This window comes from Amblyomma americanum, chromosome 1 (genome assembly GCF_052857255.1).
Source record: "Amblyomma americanum isolate KBUSLIRL-KWMA chromosome 1, ASM5285725v1, whole genome shotgun sequence".
Classification (NCBI taxonomy): Eukaryota; Metazoa; Arthropoda; class Arachnida; order Ixodida; family Ixodidae; genus Amblyomma; species Amblyomma americanum.
The window spans coordinates 437,361,343-437,386,441 of NC_135497.1; the positions used below are offsets into that span (position 1 = coordinate 437,361,343).

General features: G+C 46.2%; 1 protein-coding gene across 1 annotated transcript in view; it reads left to right on the forward strand.

The window, feature by feature from the left end:
• The first annotated feature begins 19,491 nt into the window (after window positions 1–19,491).
• LOC144115901 (protein obstructor-E-like) overlaps window positions 19,492–25,099 on the forward strand; it is a 51,162-nt gene continuing 45,554 nt past the window's right edge. Inside the window, exon 1 of the mRNA XM_077650534.1 lies at window positions 19,492–19,670. Coding sequence (XP_077506660.1) covers window positions 19,613–19,670 — 58 coding nt within the window. The 5' untranslated portion in view covers window positions 19,492–19,612. The remainder of the gene's footprint in view (window positions 19,671–25,099) is intronic.

Genomic DNA, 25,099 nt, shown 5'->3' on the forward strand with positions numbered 1-25,099 from the left:
TGACGGCTTGTGGCGCCATCTGGGGTCCCCACTGCGATTCTTGTGTACAGATCCGCGTTCCGCGCCCATGTGCGCATACGGTGAAACCTCCTCCGGCGTGCCGCTGGCAGGTGTTGCAGCAATTTCCTCTGGGATGCCACAAGTGTCTGCCTTCGCAACGTCTTTCTTGTAGGTCGCAATTCAAAACCCTCATAACGCGACCTGCGGAAACAGACGATGTCGTGAACAAACACTTACGAAAAAGAGGGAACGAGAATATTGAACCTTGTTGAAGCAACACGCGGTGCACTAATGCAGTTCCCAGAAGTGCAGCTTTGGACTGAAGGAAACAGGACAGATAAAATTTGCAGACGAAGAGCGGCGAAAATGTAGCCTCTCGGAAGAGCAAAGGAGCGAGACAAAGACAAAGCCATTTCTGATGGAGCTCAATCCGTTGCAAACAACGTGAGTCGAACTTCTAAGCGCGTACCTCAACAGAAAAAGGTGGTCGGCTACCTAAAACGGCACGGCTTAATGATAGTACAGTCCGACAAAGAGGGTGGTTTTGTTGTGCTTCCGAAAGGAACCTATGAACAGAAAGCTATTCAAGCCATCGAGAAAAATTTCAAGAAGACTAAATTTAAGAAGAGACTACAGAAGACTGCAGCGCTAAGGTTGCTGCAGGATGTTCACCTGGAATCACTTGCGAGTAGTGTCAAGATTTCGAATATTTGCACTTTAGAAGCATTCTTCTCATGCAAAACGCACAAGCCTGATTTCGTGTTTAGAGCTATAGTATCAGAAAAGGGTACCTGGCAGTCAGCTATAGGAAAGTACCTCCAGAATAAGCTGGCGACATTCACGATTGAAGACTCCTTCATTGTTACAGGCTCTCAGAAGTTAGCAGAAGAACTGAAGCAAGGGCTCAGCATGACTTCACCAGCCACCTTCGGGTTCTCCATTGACATAGAAGATCTGTACTGCTCCATACCCCACAAAGAACTGTTTAAGGCAGTTAGATCGGTAATTGAGGATTCAGGAGAAGTTCCTTTTCGAAACAGGGCGGGTGTGAAGTGACCGTTTCTTAGCCCTTTTAGAGTTTTATCTACACACTAAACACGAATGACACGAGATGGGAGGTTTATCCGTGTTCGTCCGCTTTAAAACACCGCATCGCCAGATGAGAACACCGGTCAAACGGTGCACATGATATCATAAACACCGAAGCAACACCAGCTAGAACTGACGGTGTGCTAACGAGGTCCGCAGTCGTTCATCAGCCGTCTCTAACGGAGTGGTTGTCGTCATTCAGAACCTTCCGAACGGTGTGGAAAAAACACCGTACGGCAACTGAGACGGAGCCGAGGTGGAATTCCTGCTGCTGTTCAAAGGAACGCGCCAGTGGAACTGTGTACTTTTATCTGTTTCGCTTAGTTCCGGAACGAAGCAGCAAGTTTTGGTTTCGGTCGAGATGCAATCGACAGCAGGCGGCGCAAAGGATCAGAAGACGGCGAGAGAGTCGTGACTCGTGAGTGCGGACGCTGTGACCGAAGCGGCGTAGGCGCTAGGCCTAGCAGCGCCAGCGGGGCCGTCTCGAATTTCGTCGCAGAGGTGAGCGCGGCAGACAACCCAGCCTGCAGTGCTGCCAACCCTAAGGATTTTCCCCTAGATCTAGGGAATTTGAACGTTGTTTAGGGGAAAGGGATTTTTGTTGTAATCTAGGGAAATTTTACTTTCCGCATGGGCCTTTTTGTTTTTCGATGTGAATCGGTTCCTTATTCACTGTTTCTTCACCACCTTGATTTTGAGAGTCTGGCTATGCGCCATGTGCACGAGAAGAAAGCGTTGTTGGGATCGAGGTGGCGTGGTCGGGCCGGGAGGAGGTACGAGGTATGGCAAGCCAGATATTAACCAGATTCACATTGGACAACGTCCAGATGAAGAGACTGGAGGCAATCGACCCGCAAGTTGTCATCGAAAAGCGTGTTTCTTCAATAGCCCCACTTGCCACCTCATTCCCTTCTGTGGTGTCAGAAAGAGAAATGAACAAAATTGACGCAGAATGGAGACTGCTCCGCAATACAGAAATGGACCTGACGGCAGATGCGAGCGTTCAACGCTTTTGGAAACGAGTGAGAGACGCCAGGCAAGGAGACGGGAGCCCAATGTTCCCACTCTTGAGCGACTTCGTCTACAAGCTTCTCTGTTTGCCGCACTCCAGTGAAACAGTGGAGAGAGTTTTCTCTCAGATCAACCTGATGAAAACAAAGACAAGAAACAGCTTGGTGACGCAAACCCTGGCAGCTACGCTTCACGCCAAGCGGGTTCTAGGAGGGGCCAACTGTTATTACTTTGCAGTGAACGAACGCTTAATTGGCCTCATAAAAAAAGAAATGTATATACAGGAGTGAAACTCAGTCGGGATGCCATCCGAATGACGTGTCCTAAGTTTTAGCGTTCGTTTGTTCACGCCCACATTTGGGCACAAAGTGGATTTCCCTCGCTCTTTGACTGCAGCCGGTGAGCGTAAGTGTTCACTGCGAGACTTTCATTCATTTCAGGGCTTAGGCCAGGATTTATTAGTTTTTGATATTAACCAATGTTTTCCTTACCCGTGATCACGTGGTACGCGAGTTTTCATGGAAAATCAATGTGCTATTGTATTCAAAGCTGCTGCCAAAGTGTGGTAGGAGGGTCTCTCCGAAATAAAAGAGTTCACAATTCAACTACGCACTTTTTTTTCATGCCTGAATATTATTTTTCGGATCTAGAGAAATCTAGGGAAGTTTGAGTGAATATTTGGGGGAGAAGTGGCTTTCGAGGTTGGCAGCACCAGACTCTGGAGCCTCTCTTGGAAGGGATATCGTGAGCGGCGACTGTGCGTTTGCCGCTGCTGCTTTTCGATGCGCGACGGAGAAAGGGAAGATGGATGCTTAACCGAGTTCACCGAAGTGGATATCGTAAAGGACGGCTGAGCTTGCCCCTCGCTCTGGTTTGCGAATGGCGGTATGGCGCCGTTGTGTGCGAATTGAGACAAGCGCTGGCTTACCCGCGCCCTTGGCCAGCGGGAGAGAAATTTCTACCTCGACACTGCTGCCCGGAAGGATATTTTTGAATCCCTGCCGTCTCACATCCGTCTCGCCGTCATGGTAAGTGATTTTGCGTCTTAAATATCGTTGTACGATAAAGACGTGAGCAGGCTTGTGTGGAGCGCTGAAGCACTGCTCTGCGGAATGCAGCAAAACATTAGCGCAGCTTTCTTAACGACGCGCTACCAGTGTATGGGTTGTTTTATATGACTATGCGCCAGCGCTTGAGCACTTGCATTGTCAGTCAATCCCACTGCCTGCGTTATAAGTTCGCCTTCATTCCGCAAGGCACCACACGAGCGCTCTGTAGTACAAGTCTGCTTGCGTCTGCACTGAAGTACACCTTTCAAGCGGCTGTATGTTTTCGGCATTGTTATTTTAGTGCCCTCCGAGGCATTTCTGTCATTTTAGTTTTGGATATGTGCAGAATTTTTGGCCTCTCTTAATTTCATGCATGTTCCCCGAGCGAGGTATGCGGCATCGCTATTAACATAAAAAAAATCAGGTCGCTTTTTCTAAAATGCCATGGTTCCCCACAAAAAACATAATTTTGCTTATCGTGCGCGTCGCAGCAAATTTATGAATGTGCTCAAAGCTTCTGAAGGGCATACTTGTACTCTGCCGTCATAGATTCGGCCGCCACATTTAGAATTCCAATCTGATTATTTGTTGCTTTCAGTCAATGGCGCAATCTCTTTGTAACTGGAACACGAGTGAAAGCGAGAAAGCAACGGCTGTCAGTTCTTGCCTTATGTTCTGCTGTTCGTTCCGGCATAACTTCGATGGGTGCAGTATAAACGTGCTGTCACTATTTGTAGAAATATAACAGCTGCTTTAATTTCAAAGCATCACATACTTCATTGCCTTGCTCACCTAACATTATTGGAGTCAGTAATTCGAACGACATACATTTTATTCATAATGATTTGTTTGGTATCAAACCTGACTGGACATTGTTCTATACAGGTTCTAATCTATGAAGAACTCCAAGGTTGCATCAGTTTAATCTACAAGCAGTACCAAACAGTTCAGAGTTAAGTCGCAAAGATGCCCCCTGCAACACTTATAGGTATTTTTGTGTAATTATTGGTGGACATAGGCAGGAACTGAAATTTTTGTACAAAAATAGCAGCTCAGTATTTATCTTACCATCTGATGACTACCTTTTAGGCACAGAATTTACTCAAATTTAGTCATTAATGTCACGAGCCTTAGCAAAGCTTGGGTTTTGTGATTATTTATTTTAGAATGGGGCTGGCACAAAGCCCTGGTGTTTCGTTATCTTGCAAAGAGGCGGGATGCAAACAGTGACAGTAAGGAGCTGCTGACCCCCATGGGAGTTTCGTTAAAATTCAGGCATAGGTACTTGTGCAATTAAAAAAAAAGACAATAGTAGGAATAAGGAGCCAGTGTAACTGCTGCAAATATGCTCAGTTCTGAAAATAGAGTAATTTTATGACTAAACCAGATACACCGTACTGACACGCTGCTATTTTGGGATTTGCATTGCTACTGTCTCATTTTCGCGCGTGTTTACTACCTCTCTTTTCAACTAACCAATAATCCAATGTTGAGACGGTTGTGGTTTCTTTAGACTTGCACGAAATTATGCTTAGGCGGTCACCATTATTTGCTTTTGCGACTGTGGTTTTTTTCATTTTATTGACAAATGGTAATGAGGTCTGGATACGGTGCAGCTACTTTTTTTTCAGTTGGAAAAGAGTGTTTTGTGTTGTAGTCTTCGATGGCATCCAATCATTGCGGAGTGCTACTTCACAAGCTGTGTATAATGGCGATATACACTTTGAACAACACCATACCAGTTTTGTATTTTTATGTCTTCATTATACACACGCAAATGTGATTCATGGGGAGTACTGATTGTTGCATCCCGGGCTGTTATAGGTGCTCAAAATGTGATTCCCTAGAGAACATTTGCTTCTTCGATGCTCAGCAAAAATTCCTGTAGTCGCCATATGTATCATATGTCACGGATAAAGCAAGAGTGGTAGATTTCGTGTGCAGCTGTACCTTTCGAATGCGCACTTTGTATCACACTCCCTTATGAGCAGTGGCTCACCATTGTTTCTTTAGCCTCTCGTTCGATTACAGTTAGGCTGTTGCTGCACTGGTTGCAATTAATTGAGAGTGAGCAGCTCAGTTGTCTTATAGCTAGAATATGGTTTTCAAATCTTTGGCAGGGAGGTCTTTGCAGCATTTTGTTTAACTTTTGCATAGTTGTGGTGGCCCACTAAATGTGATCATGGCTCTAATGGACAAATCATATGTACAGTTGCACCTCTGTAATATGGACACTTTGGTTCCCGAGCAAAATTCTCGCGAAGTGATTCATCCATACTAACGAATCATGAATGAAAAAGTTTTGATACAAAACGTGTCACCAAGGTCTCCGGCACATAGTGGTGGGCAATGAAGTTGAAGCTAGACAGTGTTGATAGCTCCAAGTACATTAGCCTGGTTACCATTACCGTAAAAAAGCGGTCAGTGACATGTTTGAACCTAGCATTTCTTTGACATTATTCTTGAAAAAATTGGGTTGAGCATGGTTTTTCTATGTAAAATTTCTCACTTTGAGGAGGGGAGACCACCCCCTCATGAATTCATTTCTAGGATAGTGTAGTCATAGTGTGCATTATACTGAAATGCGAGAGTATTATTTTGCACTTCTACAAGTGTTAGAAATGTCAGTGATATTTCGTTTTTAATTTTGCAGGACCAAGCACTCACAGCATGCCTCCTCACCTATCAAGGCGCAGTTTTCCTCTTCATTGGCCATCACCCTGTAGTGAAAACCTCATCGCTTCTGTGGGGATTCTGCTGTTTTGCAGCCTTCTGGGTGTTCCGTTTGGAAAATCTAAAGAAGGCACTCTGTCTGCTGACTTTTCTTGAGAGTGCTTTTAGATATTTGGCTTAAAATAAACCACGCTTCGATGGTTTTGAGCTCATAAGTTTTTAAAACCCACTTCGTCTTTCCTTCACAGCGGCCTCTTCTATCTGCCTGTACATGTTTTACATGTCTAGTTTTTTAGTACGGTTTGGAATACTGGTAGTGGAACACAAACTGTGCTGTTATAATTTATCAATGTTAACATGATACAGTTGGCCAGAGCGAAGAAAAAGGAAAATATCAGCATGAATCTGTGAGAAAACTGATGTATATAGCCTTTGTCAAAAAGTACAGAGCCAAAGGGTTTGGCTTCTAAGCCATGTAATAAGGCCTCTGAGCATCCATGGATGTCCAACATTTTCTGTACCTTGAAGAGATCTGGAATGCTAGCGATGCACAACAAGGCTCAGAAGCGAATTCCTTGGGCTCTAAACTTCGACAAATGCTGTACTCGCATTATGTGACAGGATGAAAAGACATGACAAACAGGAATAGCAACATTTCGTTGACCCTAAGATTCATCACCCCACTGGTTTCTTGTCCCTGCATGGGCTAGTCATGGTTTTTATCTTTTTGCATCTAGCTCGGTCAGCTTTCTGGGAGCACTGTCAGCATTTTGTATTTTTTTGTTTTTAATGGACTTCCCGTTCTGCCACTTGACACATTTGCTAGCATTTATACATATCCCTTAATAAGAAAAAAAGAATGGTGATAATGGATTTGGTGAACAATTAAGTTTTCAAACAAATATGTGCTTATCTTAAACACAGGTCTTCAGAAATTCAATTACTTATTTATTAACAAAGTTACTAGTCCTTAGTCTGATCAGTTGCCATGGGAACTTTTCTGGAATTTTTCTTCACTTTGTCCTAAAGTGAAGGTGATGAATACCTTTCTCGCGATCAAAGAGAATGCCTGTGTCCTGAGCGCTTTGACCTTAGCCCATGAATTTTTGCTTTGCTTGTAGTGCGCACAGTCACGTAATACCAGGTTGACTAATTCCTTGCATTAGTCATTACTTGTTAGCTAGATTGAAAAGCATGTGTGCATGTGTTTCTGTATTCTATTTTTTTCCATATAAGTTATGAGTGCTGCATTTTATTTCCAACAGGCTCCTTCAAATGGGCGGCTAACATATCTTTCGGGGCACATAAACTTTCTCTAGAGCATAGGCCTCCATATATTGAGTGTAAAGTTTTGTTTTGTGTTCTTTTATGTGAATGTGTTAAATTGAATGTATTGTTTACGTTTTCTAAGGTTATGTTTATCCTATGTGTTTCTCAAGAACAAACACAAACATTAGAGGTTTGATACCTGTGATATTTAACTGTAGATTTAGTGGGCTGCTTTAGGATGTCTGTTTAGTATTTCTTTTACTGTAGTTTGTAATCTGCATCTTGAAATTAGCCACTTGGAATTAGCAACTGGGAATTGTCTGGTGCGTAAAATTTTGTAGCTAATCATATCTGACAGCACCAGTTAGCCTGAAGTGTAGCGAAGTTTTCAAGTCAAGTCTGCATTGTTTTTCAAGATTTGCTATTGTATCGTTTTGATTACTTTTAGGTGCTGATTTCAAGTTAGTCCCTATCTCTAATACCTGTCCAAGAATTGTGGTTTCAAATGTTGTTTATTGTCCTCCATTTAAAAAAATAAAATTGTATTATACAGGTCTTTGTGACCTTTTCTTTACTTTACGCAAGCTCTTCAATTGAATAAGCTTGACATGTTAAGCAGCCTTTTAATGCTGCTGGTGTTAATATTTCAGATATGTGTGTAGGTTAGTAACTGACATTTGTGATAATCCAGCGCTATTTGTAGCGGTGGTCTGCGTAATTTAGTATTTTCGAACATCCAATGGAATGAATGTAAGTCGCATGCGCAAGTTAAATTGCGAACAGTGTTTTGGGGACGTGCTAATAACAATGTTCTGTAAAGTGCGTAAAACTGCAGTCTCGAAAAAAAAAGTTTGTTAAACTTACACACCTACCTTGCACTATGAAGGTAAAATCCAAGAACTATATTATTGTTCGAAAATAAAACAACGGAGCACAAGCTATATGCAATGTTTTTGTGTAATCCTTACTGCGAATCCTGCTTTTATCGACTTTGAGGATTTATAGACTGGATGAAAATAGTGCTCGAAAAATATTTTCAATGCGCGAGTGGAGCACGGAATTCAAAATTTTCTTTAAAAAGGTCCATTATGGGCTGCAAAAATAAGTAACAGTAATGAACGGATTTTAAGGATACAATATACAAATGCATTCTTTTTAAAAACTTTTAAAGGCAGAGAGGTGGCAAACATTATTTGTCCAATGTGGTGCTGCCCGCAAGTGGCTTGTGCACCATTCAGGTTCTTTAACTTCAGGGATTCGGTTTTTATACCGCAGTGAAGAGATGGTGTACTTTTACGAGAAGAAGAATGTGTTGCAGGAATTTGGCCCGTAGATCTGTTACCACGGTCTTGTTTTCAGTTTCATTGTCTGTCGTCTCCCCAACTCTGCTTTTCTTGCCCATTGCGAACCACACCGTCAAGATACTTTCGGCTAGCGCCGGAGCCATGGTTTGTGTACTTTTTACATAAGTGCCGTATACTCAACGGAGTCAGATTAAAGACGTTTCCTTGCCGCCACCGCTGGTCTCGTTTTGTTTCCGCGATGTACGGCAGTACGCTGCGACGTGACTGGGGCGTCGTGTGTATGCATTGCGCCACGATCGTGCAAGGCAGGCATCCAGGAGGAGGTGAAGACAGCGGTCCGATGCACTTTGTATCCAGCGTTCTTGCCCTGTTCCTTACAGTACTACTTCGTAACGGCATGGACGGAACGGGGCTCGTTATATCTCAAAATTGAAGTTCGACTGGGCTTTGTTCATGATTACAAAGCGCATTCGAACCTGATTATTGTGTTTAACTAACTAGCACCGTTCCGCCTATATAGTTAGCAGTTCTAGTAGCCCTGTAAGAAAAAGCAAAAATGCAATATTGAAAAACGGACCGCTGTCATCACCTCCTCCTAGATGCCGGCGTTGCAGAATCGGCGCCCGCAACACGACACCGCAGCCACCGCTCAGCGTATCGCCGCGATTGAAACCTCCCATTGCAAACCGGAAGTGCATCGTATTTTTGGTGTAAAAATCTACACCAAATATGCTCCCATTGTCAACTGCAAGTGCTTCGTATTTTTGGTGTAAAAATTTACACCCAATCTGCTCCCTTCGCCAACCGTAAGTCCTTCCTATTTTTTGGTGCTGAAATCTACCCCAAGTCTAATGGTGTACATCGAATCTCGATTTGGGAGGACCCTAGAGGACAAGCCAGAAACACCCATCTGGGTTGATTTGTGTTTAGTGTGTACAGTCAACTGCCATTAATTTTAAAAACGGGTTTTACACACAAAAAGCGAGAATATGTATTGGGTGATGTGTTGCTCCCGTTCTTTCTGACATTTTTCTTTCCTGCATTGACAAAAGCTTCCTCAGCTTACTGCCTAACCTACGCATTTTTAGATATGTTGACGATTATTTGGTGATAACGGACAAGCCGCATGTTTTTTCTATTGACGAAGCTGTTACCGATGTTCTCGCACCTTTCAAAACGGTTGCAAACGGCTTAAAATTTACCTTTGAATTCCCTAGTGGAAATTGTATGCAGTTCCTTGAACTGAGAAATCATTTTTTTGACGGGCATATATGCTGGATGTACAATCCTAGGTCACAAAAGGCACTCCTCCCTTAAAGTAGTGCTCATTCAAAAATAATCAAAAGAGCAATAGCCATGAATTGAAATAACTCCGGTTTAGAAAAACCATGTCCGCATCAAATGTTTCAAAGCGTTCAAATGCAAACTGAGCGATGGCGCATGTCCGGCTTTCCTCCAGATTTATTGCCAGCTGTTGCAGAGACGCTGCTACAAAAGAAAAAGCGCATCAAAAACACAGATAAGCAAGATCAGAGGCTGGCAACTCAAGTAATTCCATATCTGCACAGAGTGTCTCATAATCTTAAGAAAGTTGCAAGGAGATACGATGTTAACGTGCTCTACTTTGCCCCAAGCAAGTTGTCAAAAATTAGTCCTGTGATCGTTACTAAGAAAAAGCCGATTTTCACTATAAACCACCAACTCGGTTTCACCCGTTGCACTACTAAGGTAGTGTACATCATTCCGCTAACTTGCAATAGAGTGCACATTGGTCAAACGGGACGCTGTTTTAACGAGGGAGCTTGGGAGCATTACAATCTGGTCAAAGAAGTTAAGAGTGGTCATCTTGCTATCCACAGCCGGGATTGTAAGTGTAAATCTATATTTTGGAAAACTAAATTTCCAGGGTGTGGAAAGGATCGGATGGAAAGAGCGATTATGGAGGCATATCACATCAGGAAAGCAGGTGGTCAGTGTGTCAGCACCGCTTCCTTGTCTCTTATTCATAATGAAATGGCGTTTTTGGATCATTGCGGTTGATTGCATCAGGTGATAGTAGCGCTGTACTTAAACTTTGGTCTCTCAATAAAAATCAGTTGGAAGTGCAGCATTCGTCCTGTCGATTGTGTGTCAATTTCGTCCCCGTTTTTTTCGTGCTGCTACGTTTATTTTAAGATGGATTTTTTTACAAACAGGCTAAACAAGGCTAGCACCAAAAGAGGTGAAAATGCAAAGCACCTTAAATTGTAGAGCTGTTAAACACCTCGTAGTGCATTTTGAATAAACCAGACTTCAGCCCTGCATTAATCTCCTGGATTTCTTGGTCAGGTATACCTGCCCACCATGTGTTGAGCGTTGCATTGATACTGTACAGCACATGAAAAAATTATGAGACGATCAGACATCTAAATCAGACAATTCTGCAAAGTTGGATTTACGCTCGATGAATAATTTGATGCTTTTACTCTAATCAATGTTTTTTGCTCTAAGCTGAGACATCACATCACACTCGCGACAAGAATTATTGCCGCAAAAATGGAGTGACGCTAGAACTTCTTTCGCAGTAAAAGGCCTAAATATAATTGATGCCTCAAATTTGAGAAGACAGCCTGCCTGCATCCCCAGGCATAAATCTTAATATAGAGGGTGTTCCAGCTTTACAGATTTCTCCAAATTATACGCTGAGTGGTGCCTGAAATTAACCTCCACAGATGTTATGCATCCTGGGTGAGGCAAAGAGATATTTCTACTGTCTGGCCTCTAATTAACTAGAATTCATTAGCGAACTTTTCATGACTCCAGTAAGTGGGAATGTTTATACTGGAAACTAGGAGGCATTCATATTCATATGCAATTCTATTTTCTGGAATTCTCCTACCACTGCGTGTATTCCGAGATATTAGCGTCAAAATTCTGAGCTGGATCAGTCAGGATCAGCGTGACACTCTCACCGACGTGACGCGACGTTTCGTCTGTCAACGGCATAGAGCGACAGGTGTAGCTGATGTTTTTCTTTCACTTTCGGCTATCGAAATGAAAGAAACGCCCGACGCAACAACTGCGTCACATTAGGAGGAGTGCCGCGTCAACTGCCACCGGCTTGCATGCGTAATTACGCGAAATCAGTGGTAACTTTGAGGACGAATTATCTCGGAACACTTATGCTCTAGAAGAATTCTACCAATTGGAGCACTGTAAAAATGCGACCTCCTCTATGTTTCTAATATAAAGGTTAACGCTATAGCCGGTGTGGCTAAAACTGCATTTATATATTTTGATTAATTAAGTGCCTGACGGGCAAAATCGTTTTGGTTTATGTGGGTTTAAAGTCCCAAAGCGACTCAGGCTATGAGAGACGCTGTAGTGAAGGGCTGCGGGAATTTCGACCACCTGAGGTTCTTTTACGTGCACTGACATCGCACAGCACACGGGCCTCTAGAATTTCGCCTCCATCGAAATTCGACCGCCGCGGCCGGGATCGAACGCGCGTCTTTCGGGCCAGCAGCCGAGCGCCATAATCACTCAGCCACCGCGGCGGCCTGACGGGCAAAATCACCGTGTCACTTTGTGCTCCCCTGGCTGCATGACTCCTGTGCAGAGCTTTTTTCACACATCACTCAGTGTGTAATTTTAAGCCAGATTTAAAGCTTAATTTTGAACACCATGCATAGAAAGCGCAGAAAGCATTGATTAAAGTTTTTTTTTCGTCATTCCGAATCGATCTGTTTAGAGTACAAGGTGTTCGGACGGTTATATCTGCGGTTCGACCCAGCTGAAATGAACGTGCGTGTCACTAAGCGCGTTGTCAAACTGCCCATCAAGTAGGTTTACTGGTTTTCGTTACGACGCTGTTAAAGAACGCAGGCACAGGTTTTGAAAAATCACTCATGCTTTGCCCGCGTATGTCTATGTACAGCTTGTACTTTCTCAGCACAGTGTATTTAACTTGAACATGCGCAGCGTGATATTCTGACTTAGACTGATTTAACGGCATATTCACCACCAGAAGTGTGAAAACAATGAATAGTCGCACGTGGAAGGTGGATGTGTTTAGATGCAAACATTGAATATTTTGATGTCTAAAAATAATGCATGCGGAAAAGGCCCGGAAACCGCAGGCCGCCGCGCATCAGCGGTAGCAAAAGTTGCAGTGGCGCCATCTAATGGCATCAATGCGAAAACGGGCGGCCTGCATGGAGCCGTTTGCGCCACTAGGATATATCCTGGTTCGCTAGAATTATCACACAGGTAACTGCGCGCACACAAACAAGGACACGAAGGTAGTGAAGGGTGCATAACAAGAGCAGCACATAAACACGCTTCGCCCGTTGTGTACCATTCACGTCCTTGTTTTTGTTGACGCAGTCACCTGTGGGTCAATTTTGTGTTCTTGCCGCATCTCTGCAGTTCCTCCCAACGTTCCATTTATCATTCGTTTTGAAAGAGGTAGGGCTCAGCCTTCGCGGGCACCTCGAAGCGCAGCGCACTGTGCTCGCCCAGTATTGCCTTAGTCGGGCTTCTCTCATGGCAGCGGGCCGGCGAGAAGCGCCCAGTCATTTACGCTGAAACTCCCTACTGGGTCATCACTTGCAGTTTTAGAGGACATGAGAAAAGAATCATAGTTTTGCGCAAATTCCTCGCTCATGCTTCTCTCCCTCCTATTCGTTGCTGATAGGCACAGCGCGGAAGCACGCACATGCCGCTCAGCTTGGCTGCTATACGAATGATGTCCACACTGGCGTCACGCAAAGCGGCCCGCCGGGCCGCGTGCGGGACATTCGGTTGGAGTTTTTTCGCTGGTTTAAAATTATCGTCTCAGTATTTTAGATAACTAGGTGCATTCGGTCTAGGTAAGATTCCTAGTAAGATCACCTAAACGTTAAAGGACTACGCCAGATCGCCGGTGCCCTTTAAAGGAAATTCTCCGGCTGCAGAGGCCACTCAGCCAATTCAAACAGAGATTGACGTTTTCATGGCGGCGCCTGCTCGTGTCCACTCTGCCTGGACGGGCTTTTCTTCTGCCCTCACTCTGGAGGTGCGCACAATAGTGTGCATTTTATTGGGATTTCAAAATTTTGCAGTGCAGCTCCAAGCAAGCGGCGTCTGCCAAAATTTCACCGAGAGCAAAATATATTGCCCTGCATTTTGCTGGATTCATAACTACCTCGCCAATTGGCAAAGATGGGCACATATCAAAATCCATCGACTTCTTCAGTGACGTGAAACGTGACGTAAACGGAGACTCCGTGATTTCTGGCGGCTAGCGGTGCGTTCCAGCAGCTGCCGAAATGAAAGCTACCGCCGCCGTACGTTGAAGGCATCTATCGGGGGTCGCCACTGTCGCTTCGTTTACGTTTGCACCGGCGTCTTGCCAGCGTTACGATGTATCCTGTTCCCGAACCCGACGACGTAGTTCTCGCAAAAACTCTGGCCTGCATTTCAGCGACCTCAGCCCCACAGAGCGTGCGATGCTTTTGAGGGAGCACGGTTAGGTTAGGCGCCGGCGGGTGGTTTCCCCCTTCCTCAGAGAGCAGCCGTTGCAAACTAAATATGATAACCCCAGTGCGGGGAGCCGCGAGGGGTGCGTTGCGCCCATCGGAGGCTGGCCGGGGCTTCGGGGCCAACGAATTGTGATTCCTTGAACGGAGCGGTTGCACGGCGTAGCAGGCAGCGTCGAGGTCTCCCACGGTTGCAAGGGCGAAGTTATTTATTTTTTGCCATAAGAAACAAATGGGTGCTCGAGGGCGGTCGCGTTTAAAGTCGGCGGCTTGAAACCAAAGCCGGCGCACGACGCTTCAACGGCTTCCGATAGATCCAACGGGTCCACTGGATCTGGCTCTCTCGCCCACTTGCATGCCTTCAGATATGTACTGTGAATGGATTAAAATAGCCGAGCTCGAAAAAAGAGCTCCGCCGAACTACCGAAGCTATTGAATATAACGCGCACCTCGCCGCGGAGCCAAATCAGTCTGGCAGGGCCGGCGGCCGCTGGCGCACTCGGCGCGAAATAGATACATCCTACAAACTCCCCGCAAGTGCGGTCAGAGTGCGCCGAAGCCGCCGAACGCGTCGGCGGTCAACCGCAGTTGGAGTATAGAGGGTCTCGCTTTGACCGACGTGACTTCGCCGTGCAGGCCGCGCGCGCGCGCGCCTCGCCGCAGCATAAACGCGCCTTATCAGAGCCTGCGCTTAACCGCTAATCAACGTATTCAGCGGCGACATCCATCGGAGCCGCTGAAACCCCCCGCCCACTCACTGAATAAAAGAAAAAACAAGTCCGGTGCAGAGGTTCGGAATCGAACCAGGGCCTTCGGCGTTTGAGGCGGAAACGCTACCGCTCCGCCACGACGTAGAGCCGTCAATAAAGGCGCAATAATGCACTCTTCTGATGCAGATATCTCCGCGCTTTCGCTTGGTATATCCTGGCCTAACAGAGCTAGGCCATCAGCAATTTTTCTGAACTGCCTTGTACCTTGTCTCCCGTCCCTAATAAACGAGTTCCGTTAAGTAGTTTGAAGTTGACTGGCACAGCCGCGAATGTTTCGCCGGGCGAGCGTGCGAATACACAAGTGTTGCCTTGTACGATCACCGACCATCGTGCCATCATAGCTTTTCATCGACTGCAGCGATCATCTGACAAGTCTTAAGATGCTCCTTCAAAGGTTAACTAGCACTTGAAGCGGCACTTAGAGTTCCTCTGCTTCTAGGCGCTTGTAAATCGAAGCGCGTCAAAAACAAAACCACGGGGCACGCAAAGCTCATACACGCGAAGCGCCATAAAAAATCGAAACTCTCCTGGCCGCCTGTGGCGCCGCCAAGCATCGGTTTTCTTTGCTTCCAACTTTCAGGTTGTCTTTTGCCTGCCTTCCTTGTGTGATAAAGTGCACTATTGCTTTTAAAACAAAACTTACTTCAATATTGATCTGCGCAGCCTACCTTTGTCAGCCTCAGAGATTCGCGAAACCAAGTAGGATTGAAAATTCCTCCAAGGTGGCGTCTCTTGTCCTATGGCGTCACCACGCTTGTACTTGCGAGATTGGCGTGTGGTGGCGATACCTGTATTTTGGTTTTTGCTATTTTCTACCTTACAAGAGCTTTGTTTTCAGTAAGAGCGGCGTTTTTGTGATCAGGAGCTGGTATTCTATCGATACAAGCGAACTTCAATTTCTCTTCAGTGTCCCTTTAAGTCCCAAGTTCCCCTTGAATGAATACATTCCGTGTCTTGGGCTTGCCTTTATTGGCGCGTTCTCAGCTTCCCTCGAGACCTCACCTTTTAGCCCCTTACCAACAACGCTCTAGCATAAATCATCTCTGCCTTTCCTCAGCGCCAGACCACTGCTCACCTACACCCAGTCTTGCGGCGACCGCCCAGCACACTTCATTTCAAAGATGCCTTCGAATCCTTCATGAATAAACTGCGCGAAACAACGAGTACAGGAAACACGTACACACAGAGCGCAGACTTCCATATTTTATTCAAAAACGCTGACTGGCTGCGCGCTCTTGTCTATGAAGAAGATCCCTTCGTGGCAAACCGACGATTTTCAGAACTGAAAATGATTACTGCAGGTACCGCCGAATTTCTACGGCACCATGTGAGGCCGAAGCTTTCTTCTCGGAAGCTTGCCAACAATGCAGCCAGGGCCATCTTAGTGGAGGGCAACGTCAACATCCCTGGAATTACACAGAGCCTCCTGGAGAATGGTCCGAAGTTTTCCTTTGAACCGCTCTGAGCTTCAGGCAACAGTGCGACAAGTTTCCCGCAGCACAACCAACCAAGATAAAGGACGAGTTATCGGCGACGGAGTTAACAGCCTCATCCGCACTGTAAGCGAACAGCCACCAAAAAGCCCCCCTTTAAAGAAAATTGTGAACTACTTGAAAGACAACGACCTTACAGTCATCCTATCCGACAAAGAAGGCGGCTTCGTTGTTATGCAGGTTGGAACGTATGAAGAAAAGCCTCTGCAGGCGTTAACGAACTTCAGGCTGCCAGAATGTTATGAAACAAGCGCAAAAGAAGGCTGCCAGGAAGCTTCTGAAGAAGGTACAGCTCGAATCAATGGTCAAAGACGTGAAGAAAAATGGGTTCGTGCACGTTTTCTTCACAGGAAAAGCCCACAAGGTGAATTGCCCTCTTCGCGTCATTGTGTCAGAAAAAGACAGTTGGCAGCGTATGGTAGCGGATTTTCTAAAGAAGCACACGAGCGAAGTAATGGGACTGGACCTGTTTTAATGCCGAGCTCAAAAGAACTTCTTTCCACTCTAGATGACATGACCTCTGCCACCACGGCGTCATCTACAGACAGAGAGGACCTGTTCTATTCTATTCCGCATGAAGCCTTGTTTGCAGCAGTCAATCAGCAAGTGGAAGAATATGGTGAAGTCAGCTTCCGCAACGCAGTTCGCATGTCCTTGGAACTATTCCGTGAACAGTTGAAATTTTACCTTGCCACGACCGCGATTTTCCACAAAGGTAGTATATCCATAGGTTCATCTGTGGCATCTGTTTTAGGTAGTATTTTTCTCCTTTGGACCACCGCTTGGAATGTTGCCTCTACGACCAACATATTGTGCGCATTTTTCCGTACGTTGATGATTATCTCGTGATGTAAACCTCTCTTCTAATTCTAGACGGCCTGATTCAGTTAGTAGCATCCTTAATGTTTTCAGTTGGGAAAGAAAAGGGCTTCATTTGACGCACTAATTGCCTAAAGGCAACCAAATCCGATTTCTGTATATCGGTTTGGTTTGGTTTATGAGGGTTTAACGTCCCAAAGCGACTCAGGCTACGAGAGACGCCGTAGTGAAGGGCTCCAGAAATTTCGGCCACCTGGGGTTCTTTAACGTGCACTGCCATCGCACAGTACACGGGCCTCTAGAATTTCGCATCCATGGAAATTCGACCGCCGCGGCCGGGATCGAACCCGCGTCTTTCGGCCCAGCAGCCAAGCGCCATAACCACTCAGCTACCGCGGCGGCCTGTTTCTGGATATCAATCTAGAATTTGCGCCCTCACATATCTGTTGGTCCTACAACACTAGATCGAACAAGCAGTTCCTACCCTTTGGCAGTGCACATTCCAAGTTGGTAAAAAGTGCGATCGTTCACCTCGCCTGCCGTTCTGCCCTTGAAATGTCACGTGAGCACAAAATGAGTTGAAGTCTTAACCGTCAGATTGACAGGCTGCATGCTGCTGGGTGTCCGCGGCAACTTATAGCCTAAGTTTGCGAAAGCCTGGCACAGAGTATGAAGAATACGACCCGCCAAGCGAACGAAGAAGAACGAAAACCAGTGTGTGTCGTGCCTTACGTGTATCTAGTGTCACACTATATAAAGAAGGTTGCAGGAAGATAAGGCGTCCAACTCGTGTTTGCGGTGCCGTGTAAGCTAGCTAAAATGTGTGCAATCATGAACAGAGATGGTAGAAAGCAAAGATGCAGCTTAAATCACATCCTTGAGTACACAGGATGCTCCATAGAAGTTATTTATCAGGTTCCATTATCCTGTGGGATGATGCACATCGGCCAAACTGGGCGATGTTTCAATGAGAGGGCGGCTGAACATGTCCGCAATATCTCTACCAACTCAGGAGGCAATTGAGCTTTACATTGTAAGAAGTGCGAAAAAAGTGATTGCCACCCGTATCTCAAAATCACAAAGTTCCTGGCTACGGCTAGGACCAAAACAGAAAGGGAAATAACTGCGGCCTTCCGCAAAAAAACGCGGATAATTGTGTGAGCACACCGTCCATCATGCTCTCTGATAAAGAAATCTCGGTTTTAGAAAATAACACTTTAAGCTGTGCATCTTAACCCTGCACCTTTACTCTTTCATCCTTCATAGGTTTTAGCCTGGTTTTAGCCTTTTCAGTCCCGCGTCGCCTTTACCTTTGTTTATTGCTGTCTCCATCTTTAGCTATTGGTTTCATGGTTTTAGCCTCGTTGTTAAGCATTCCCAGACACTTTTTACATTTAATATTGTTTTGTAGAATTCATATGGTTTGGCTTTTAGTTCTTTTCTGCTTAGTTCTTAATGCTTTGCATCTTCATCTTTTACTGTTACTGTTGCTTCCACGTCTCATCCCCCTTTGCTGAGCAAGTTTTCGCTCGTGATACATGGTTATGTCTTTCATTACTTCTCCTTAAATTGTTATTTTCACCTGCAGGATCTTGATCTCCTTTCCTTTTATCTAGGTTGCGAAGGTTGTGTAGGCATGCACACATTGGTGTTTTCAGATTGCTTCTCCAGCTCATCTGGCTTTATGTACACTGAACTGTTAAACTTATCTGTTTTGTTTGACGCCAGCTGTGTCATGTGGTGGTTTGGAGCGTGTAAAAAGGAATGCTCGAAGCTCTTTCAAATAAAAGTCTGGAAGTCTGCGCCCTGTGTGTGTACGTGTTTCCTGTCTCTGTCCCCGTTCTTTCGCGCGTTTTAATCTTGAACGATAAGCACCAACTAGACTGCCAAAAAACCCTTCTCGAATCCTTCATTCTATCAGCAGAGCGTAGTCCTACCCCTGATGCAGAAGGACCATTTCACCGTGGTTTCTGTTCCACGCTCTCCTTTACGGCGATTTGCGGTGCATTTTGCGCGCTCTTTCTTTTTTTTTTTCGAATTCTGCGTAAGCGTGTCGACCAGACGGGGAGTGACTTTGCACCCTACGTTACTGAACGGAGCCATGCTTGGAGGAGACGACTATTTTCGTTGCTGCAGAACAATGCGTGCTGTGCAGTATCGTTCCGCCGCTTCTCCCTGTCGGCACTTTCGCCCGGATGGCGATCTTCGAAAGCACTTCCTCTGCACGCCGTTGTCACGGAACCGTCATGGGGCCGTGGTCCATTGACGTTGCGACCACGCGTCACGATTTTCCTCAACAGCTAACGAAACCGCGGCCGGGGGACAGGCGCGCTGTCAGCTCCGATGGGAAGCACGATAGCCGCACTCGCGCTGGGCGGCGCAGGAAAGGGGGGGGGGGGGGTGGGGGGAATGTGGGTTAGCGAAAGAAGCGCCGGCGACAACCAGGTGAACCGGTCACGTGGTGCCTCCGGCCTTGCGCGCCGCTTTCCCCTTTCAGCGAGGAAAGACGCCCTCGGAGGAAGTGCTTCCAGAAGGGCCCCCCCAGAGACCGGAGAACCATCGACGCCGGCTATTTCCGTGCGCCCATCCAGCGGAAGAAAAACATACAAGAGCAACAAGGCACGCTCTTTGCCCGCGATGATCATCGCCAGCGGAATCGTGGTGCTCACCGTAGTGGCTCTCGTCCCACTTTCGGGTGAGTGCACTCTCCTGGACCACTGTCAAACACCGCCGCTCACGACGAACGACGCCCGGCGCCGCCGTCGCCTCGGTCGTCGTCGAAACGGTGCCGCACTTACCCAGCGGCAAGCGTCTCTTCCGAAATGCCGCCGTTCTCTCCAAATTCCTCCCGAGGAATTTCGCCCACTCAGTCGTTTACGTATTTCGCCCCAGCATAACGCACGGCATCGCGAAGACAGAAGCTCCACCACGCGTCTGATGAAAGCCTTTCGGGTTCGACGTAAAATCACAACTATTCCTTATTGTGCACGTCGCCGTAATGCAGTGAGCTTTTTCAGGAAAACATTTACTTCTGATGTCAACGGCAATTTTAAATTGAAACGCAAAGCGCAATGTGCATGCTAACCTCCCTTCCCACCACCTAAAAATACATAAGCGATTATGCGCCAGCGATTTAAAGCCAGCAGTAACTATTTCTGGTTGACAGCTCGATTTCTTCGCTTCTAATGCTGTCAGTTCCCAAGTTACCGCAGAACGGTCTACGCTTCTACGAAGAGACAGGCTCCGCTGCTGCGCTTCCCGCAAGCGTGTTAAACCATTCTTACGTCACCAGTTTAAGCCTTTTTAAGCAGCTTGCACTTATTGAACTGCTAGTTCTTCTAACCATGCTGAATCACTTAACGGAAATTTTCCTTGGATAACCCCCCGAGGCTTGGATAACCCACCGTGGATAACCCACTATATTTAATGTAGGGCCTATCTCACAGCGGTGATTTTCAACTGTTTTACATTCCAACCAGCTTCAACAATACATACGTGGATTCAAACTGCGCTTATCGAACGCGACCTTGTCGCCGCCAGTGACTAATCTCGATTGCTATTATGTAGCCGTGCGAAATGTCACAGGCGTTCACATAATGTACGCCTTAGTCACCATGCCGGCAGTCGCTGCCTGGGTCTCGCATCCGCTGGTATCGCTTTAAATTTGCACGTGATTTGTTGACCTGAAAAACCTTGCTGGCTTGTCCCCACCTTACTGCATGCGTACCAGTTTCAAGAAAAATTGCGTAGCATACAAGCAGCAAAACAGCGAAGACAATGCTGCTTTGACGCCTTGCGGTTCTCGGAGGACCTTAAGGATGTGTTCGCACAAATTAGTGCTGTAAACGTTAAAAGCTTACGCAGTGCTACAGCATAATGTAATGTCATAATGACATGCTCTGCAGTGTTGCAGAAAGTTCTGAAAGCAGCGCCCATTAAGCGTTAACCTCGACTGAGCTTATTCAACCAGCTTTCGCACGCAGGTTTGTGCCAGCATTAAATAGGCGGCATTAGGCTAAACGTCGATTCCACCCGCATTATCAGCTGTATCTTATATGGATCTCATTTTACGCTGAAGCTCTGAGAGCTCCAAAAAGAAAAACTGGATCCGTGCAAGAAATTCTGCACGCAGTCATATCTGGGTCTGCATATATTTGTCAGTGGTGCTATTAGGTGTAATTTGGCAGTGCACCTGTTTTTAAGTCTCTCTTCTGTGAAGCACTGTCAAAGACTATTAAAAATACTCTTTCGTACAAAACGCCGTAACGGAAGTTTAATGAAGCGTAGCCAACGACTTCGGTTTTCCTTAAGATGTATAATTAGGTGCTCTATGCGCGATTTTTTCCTGAAACAAGCAGGCCACGCCTTAAAAATGAGAATAGAGGTATTGACATATTAGGAACATCCATACCATTAAGCCATAATAGCAGAGAATGAAATTATAAAACGGACCGTACATTACGTGGTCAGGTTTGACAGGACGTAACGCCTGTAAATCCTTGCCACCATCCCCAAAACGACGGGCGAAGTTCAACATAGCACGTTCCCGCCATCTATAGTACATATAGGCGTTTGAAGCTTCACGAAAGCTATGACGGGTACCCATGGTATCGCCTTTCGCTCACCTAATGAGTTTCGACGGCCTCGATTTTCGGTAAAAGAAACTAAGTTTTGGACATCCGTCTTTTTGATCTCCTTATACCGAATAATCATTGCTCTTCGCCAGAAACTGTCGCACTGCTGTCTCAAATGCCCACAATAACGGCAAAGAGAAAAACGTGGTTTGTCTCATTCCGTGCTGCGAATTATCTGCGCTTTAACGTAACTCTGTTACTTCTGACCTCAGCTCCGCATTGCGAAATCTGGCTTCAGTCTCAGATTCGGAACTCAAGTTTAGGTTTTGCCGTAACCATACCACGGTATAATCATTTCTAGAACTTAAGGGGATAGCGGGGTGCCCTTGTTTCGAAGCCTGTTCTTTTATGGCTCTGATGCATTGTAGTTAGTCATAGCGTTGCTACCGCTGCAAACATGAGTAACGCAATCGATAGACAGTGTGTCTGGTTAACCTCTCTGACGTTCCCTTCCCAGCTTCCTTCTTCCTCCCTCCTTTCTTCTTTCGAGGGGAAGAAAAAAGATGCGTCTTAAGAACACATCCGCTTCAGACACGCATTCACTTGTCACCATTGCATTTGCAAAAAGGGCGGCGATGCTCTCTGCAACTCGGCTGCATTTTGGTATTCGGAGCTCATTTTGCGTTTGCACAATAAAATTTATTCCACTTGTAGAAACACATAACGGCAGGCCTTCACAACCGCCGACCGACGGAAGTGAATCTACAAGTAAAAGTAGCGTAGAACTTGCGCAAAAGGGACTGATGCTTGAAATTCAGGCGCGACTGCACCTCGCTGGATTCACGTGTGTGTGCTCGAAGACAATGAGCCTCAGCGTCACGACTGTCGCTGCGTGTGACACGGCACAGAAAGAACTTGCGCGCCTGAAGGTTGCCACGTTAGTGAGATACTTTCACTCACTCGCGGTTCGACGCTCAACTCTTACATTCACTTGATTTTTCGCCACTTCCTGTGTCGTTAAAGTTAGAATTGCAAAATATTTCTTTAGAAACCACAATATTTAAAACACTCTGTTACCCATGTCGCAACATATAAATCTTCTTCATAGTTTTTCATGCCTGTCCGCGAAAATAAAAAAAAATGAACTGGAAACAAGTCAGTCCAAATGAAAGTGGTTTCAGTATTGTCAGCAGCTTCATCCTAGGAGTGCGTACCACATTGCCTGCTGGAGCACTCAACGAATGAAGCAATCGTTGTTCGCAGTTTGCGCGTATTTTTCAGCGTTGGTGAAATGTTTTAAGGGAATCCCCCAAGTTGGAGTAAATTTGTAATAAGGCTTAGAAGGCGTATTCTTACGACAATGCGGAGCGCATACATTATGCTGATGACCAAAGCAGGGTTCCACATCAGAGATAGGCTGCCTTCTAGCATATTACTGTCAAGTTAAATTTTATTAAAAAAAGGTGGTAGTCACGAAATATTTCCGGGCATGTAGCGCAGCAGTTCCCTTCAAGACGATAACAAAGATGACCCTAAAATATTCGTATGAGCTTTGTGAAATACTGTGATTCTTCGCGAGGACTTAAGCCACTCGTGGTTCACGGGACAACCCGTAAGCTTTGCCTTTCCGGAAGTCACATTCTGTTTGTCCTTCATGGAAAAAAAAAGCGACCGCTACAAAAAACGGCACGTTTGCATAGCGCAGGACAGGATGTTTGTTTAGACCGCAGCGGTGGCCTAGTCGTTTGAGCATCCGCCTGGCATGCGGGAGGTGCGGGGTTCGATCCCCAGTGCCGCCGGATACCCACCGGTGGTATAATGGGTGCAAGCTTTACCCTGCCTTGTGCTCGGCTTCTTTGGGCTGAAATGCTTGGCAAATTGGCCTTCGCCCTCGCACCATAAAAATTCACCATCATCAGTATGTGTTTCTGCTTCTTTAAGTGGGAATGCAGAGAAGGTGCAGATCTTCGGAAACGCTTTTGCCGAAGAATGCGTCGTTGTTTTTGGAAGCGTTTATTGCCCTCACTCACGGCAACAAGAAATGTGTACACTCAATTGTGGTTCCTTTTTGCTACGTCGACGTTGTAATATCGCGCGTAATTGCCAGCAGGGTGTATTCGCGACAAACAAGGCGCCGTACAACTCACCTTCGCGCGCCCACTGATCGCGCCTGTCGTGCGCGATGACGACGATGTCTCTACTTACTACCCCTAATAGAATGCTCAATGTATGTTGCGTGTAGCGGGGCAGCATCGAAGGATGCGAGTTACACTCACCAGCTATGCTACTTACGGAAGTCACTTTTATCTTCCTTTCTGGAAGTCTCCGCCGCACGCGGCTGACCTTAGGAGGCCTTCACTACACTACCTCACTGCACCTTCAACTTTCCACGTTTTCGCTCGTGGACCAACAGAGGCGACTCGCAGTGGAGCCAGGGCTTGAGGCGAAGACATGCGCTCTGGCCCTTCCATTTCTTCCCCTTGTTTCTTCTATCTCGTCACGGTGAACTTCGTTAAAAGAGAAGCGTTCGCGTTTTCACAAGTTGACAAGAACGTGGAACTGTTTCATATGCGCTGTCCTACTTCTACAGCGATAGTGCAACTTCTGCCGTACGCAAATCAGTTATCCAAAGTTCTCGTATATAGTGTAGTTCTACCGACGAGTTGGCACCAAGTCAGGCGAGAGAGATTAGAGTATCTTTTTCGTTGTGTTCTAGTGTCAAGTGAAAGTGGTCATTTCTACCCGTAAACTATTCCATGACCACTGCCCGGCCAACCTTTCAAGTTGTCTCTTATATGTGTTAGTCGCCAACGCCCGTAAGACAACCAGCCTACTACCACAACGCTGAGGGCGACAAGGGCCACGCAAGCTTCGCTGCGAAGTGCGGGACGATCTCTGCGAGGACAGCCGAAATCGGCTAAGGCAACGCTGTGGACCAGCGGAAAACAGCAGCCTGACAATGATCGCTTCTATTGCGGCAACTGGTCTGTCACTGAGACCTTGAAACAAGCAGTAACAAAGGAACCAGGATGAAGAGCGTGTGGTCGGAACGGCTCGTTCCCGAACAGCGAACGTCACAGCAAAGCTGCATTAGAGTGGTCGGCGATACTTAAAACAGAAACAAAACAGAATAGAATACAGCATTAAGGCTGAGGTTGAATGCTTTGGTTTTATCCGTGTTCGGGAAATGCATTCCCTACATGAATGCATTTCTCTTTGCTTTCAGCGTGTATCTAGGTGGTTATATTTTCACAACAGGAGACGTATTGAACCAGTTTACTCGCAGTCACTGGGTCCCACATTGCGCCTACGAAGAGATTGTTCATTGCTCCGGGCCTTTCAGTGCAGCAGCCTTGTCCTGGCGTCAAAGTATCACCTTCCGTCTTCTTGATTCCTGCAGTAACCGCATATTTGTCCTGAGTTACGCGCGTCTAGCACCGGCGTATACCACACATGCGGTGATCACTTGTATACTTTTCATTGAAAATACATGACACCGTCTGCCTGGCGTCCTTTCCGAACAAAAGGAACGCCTCCGCTATGAACGAAG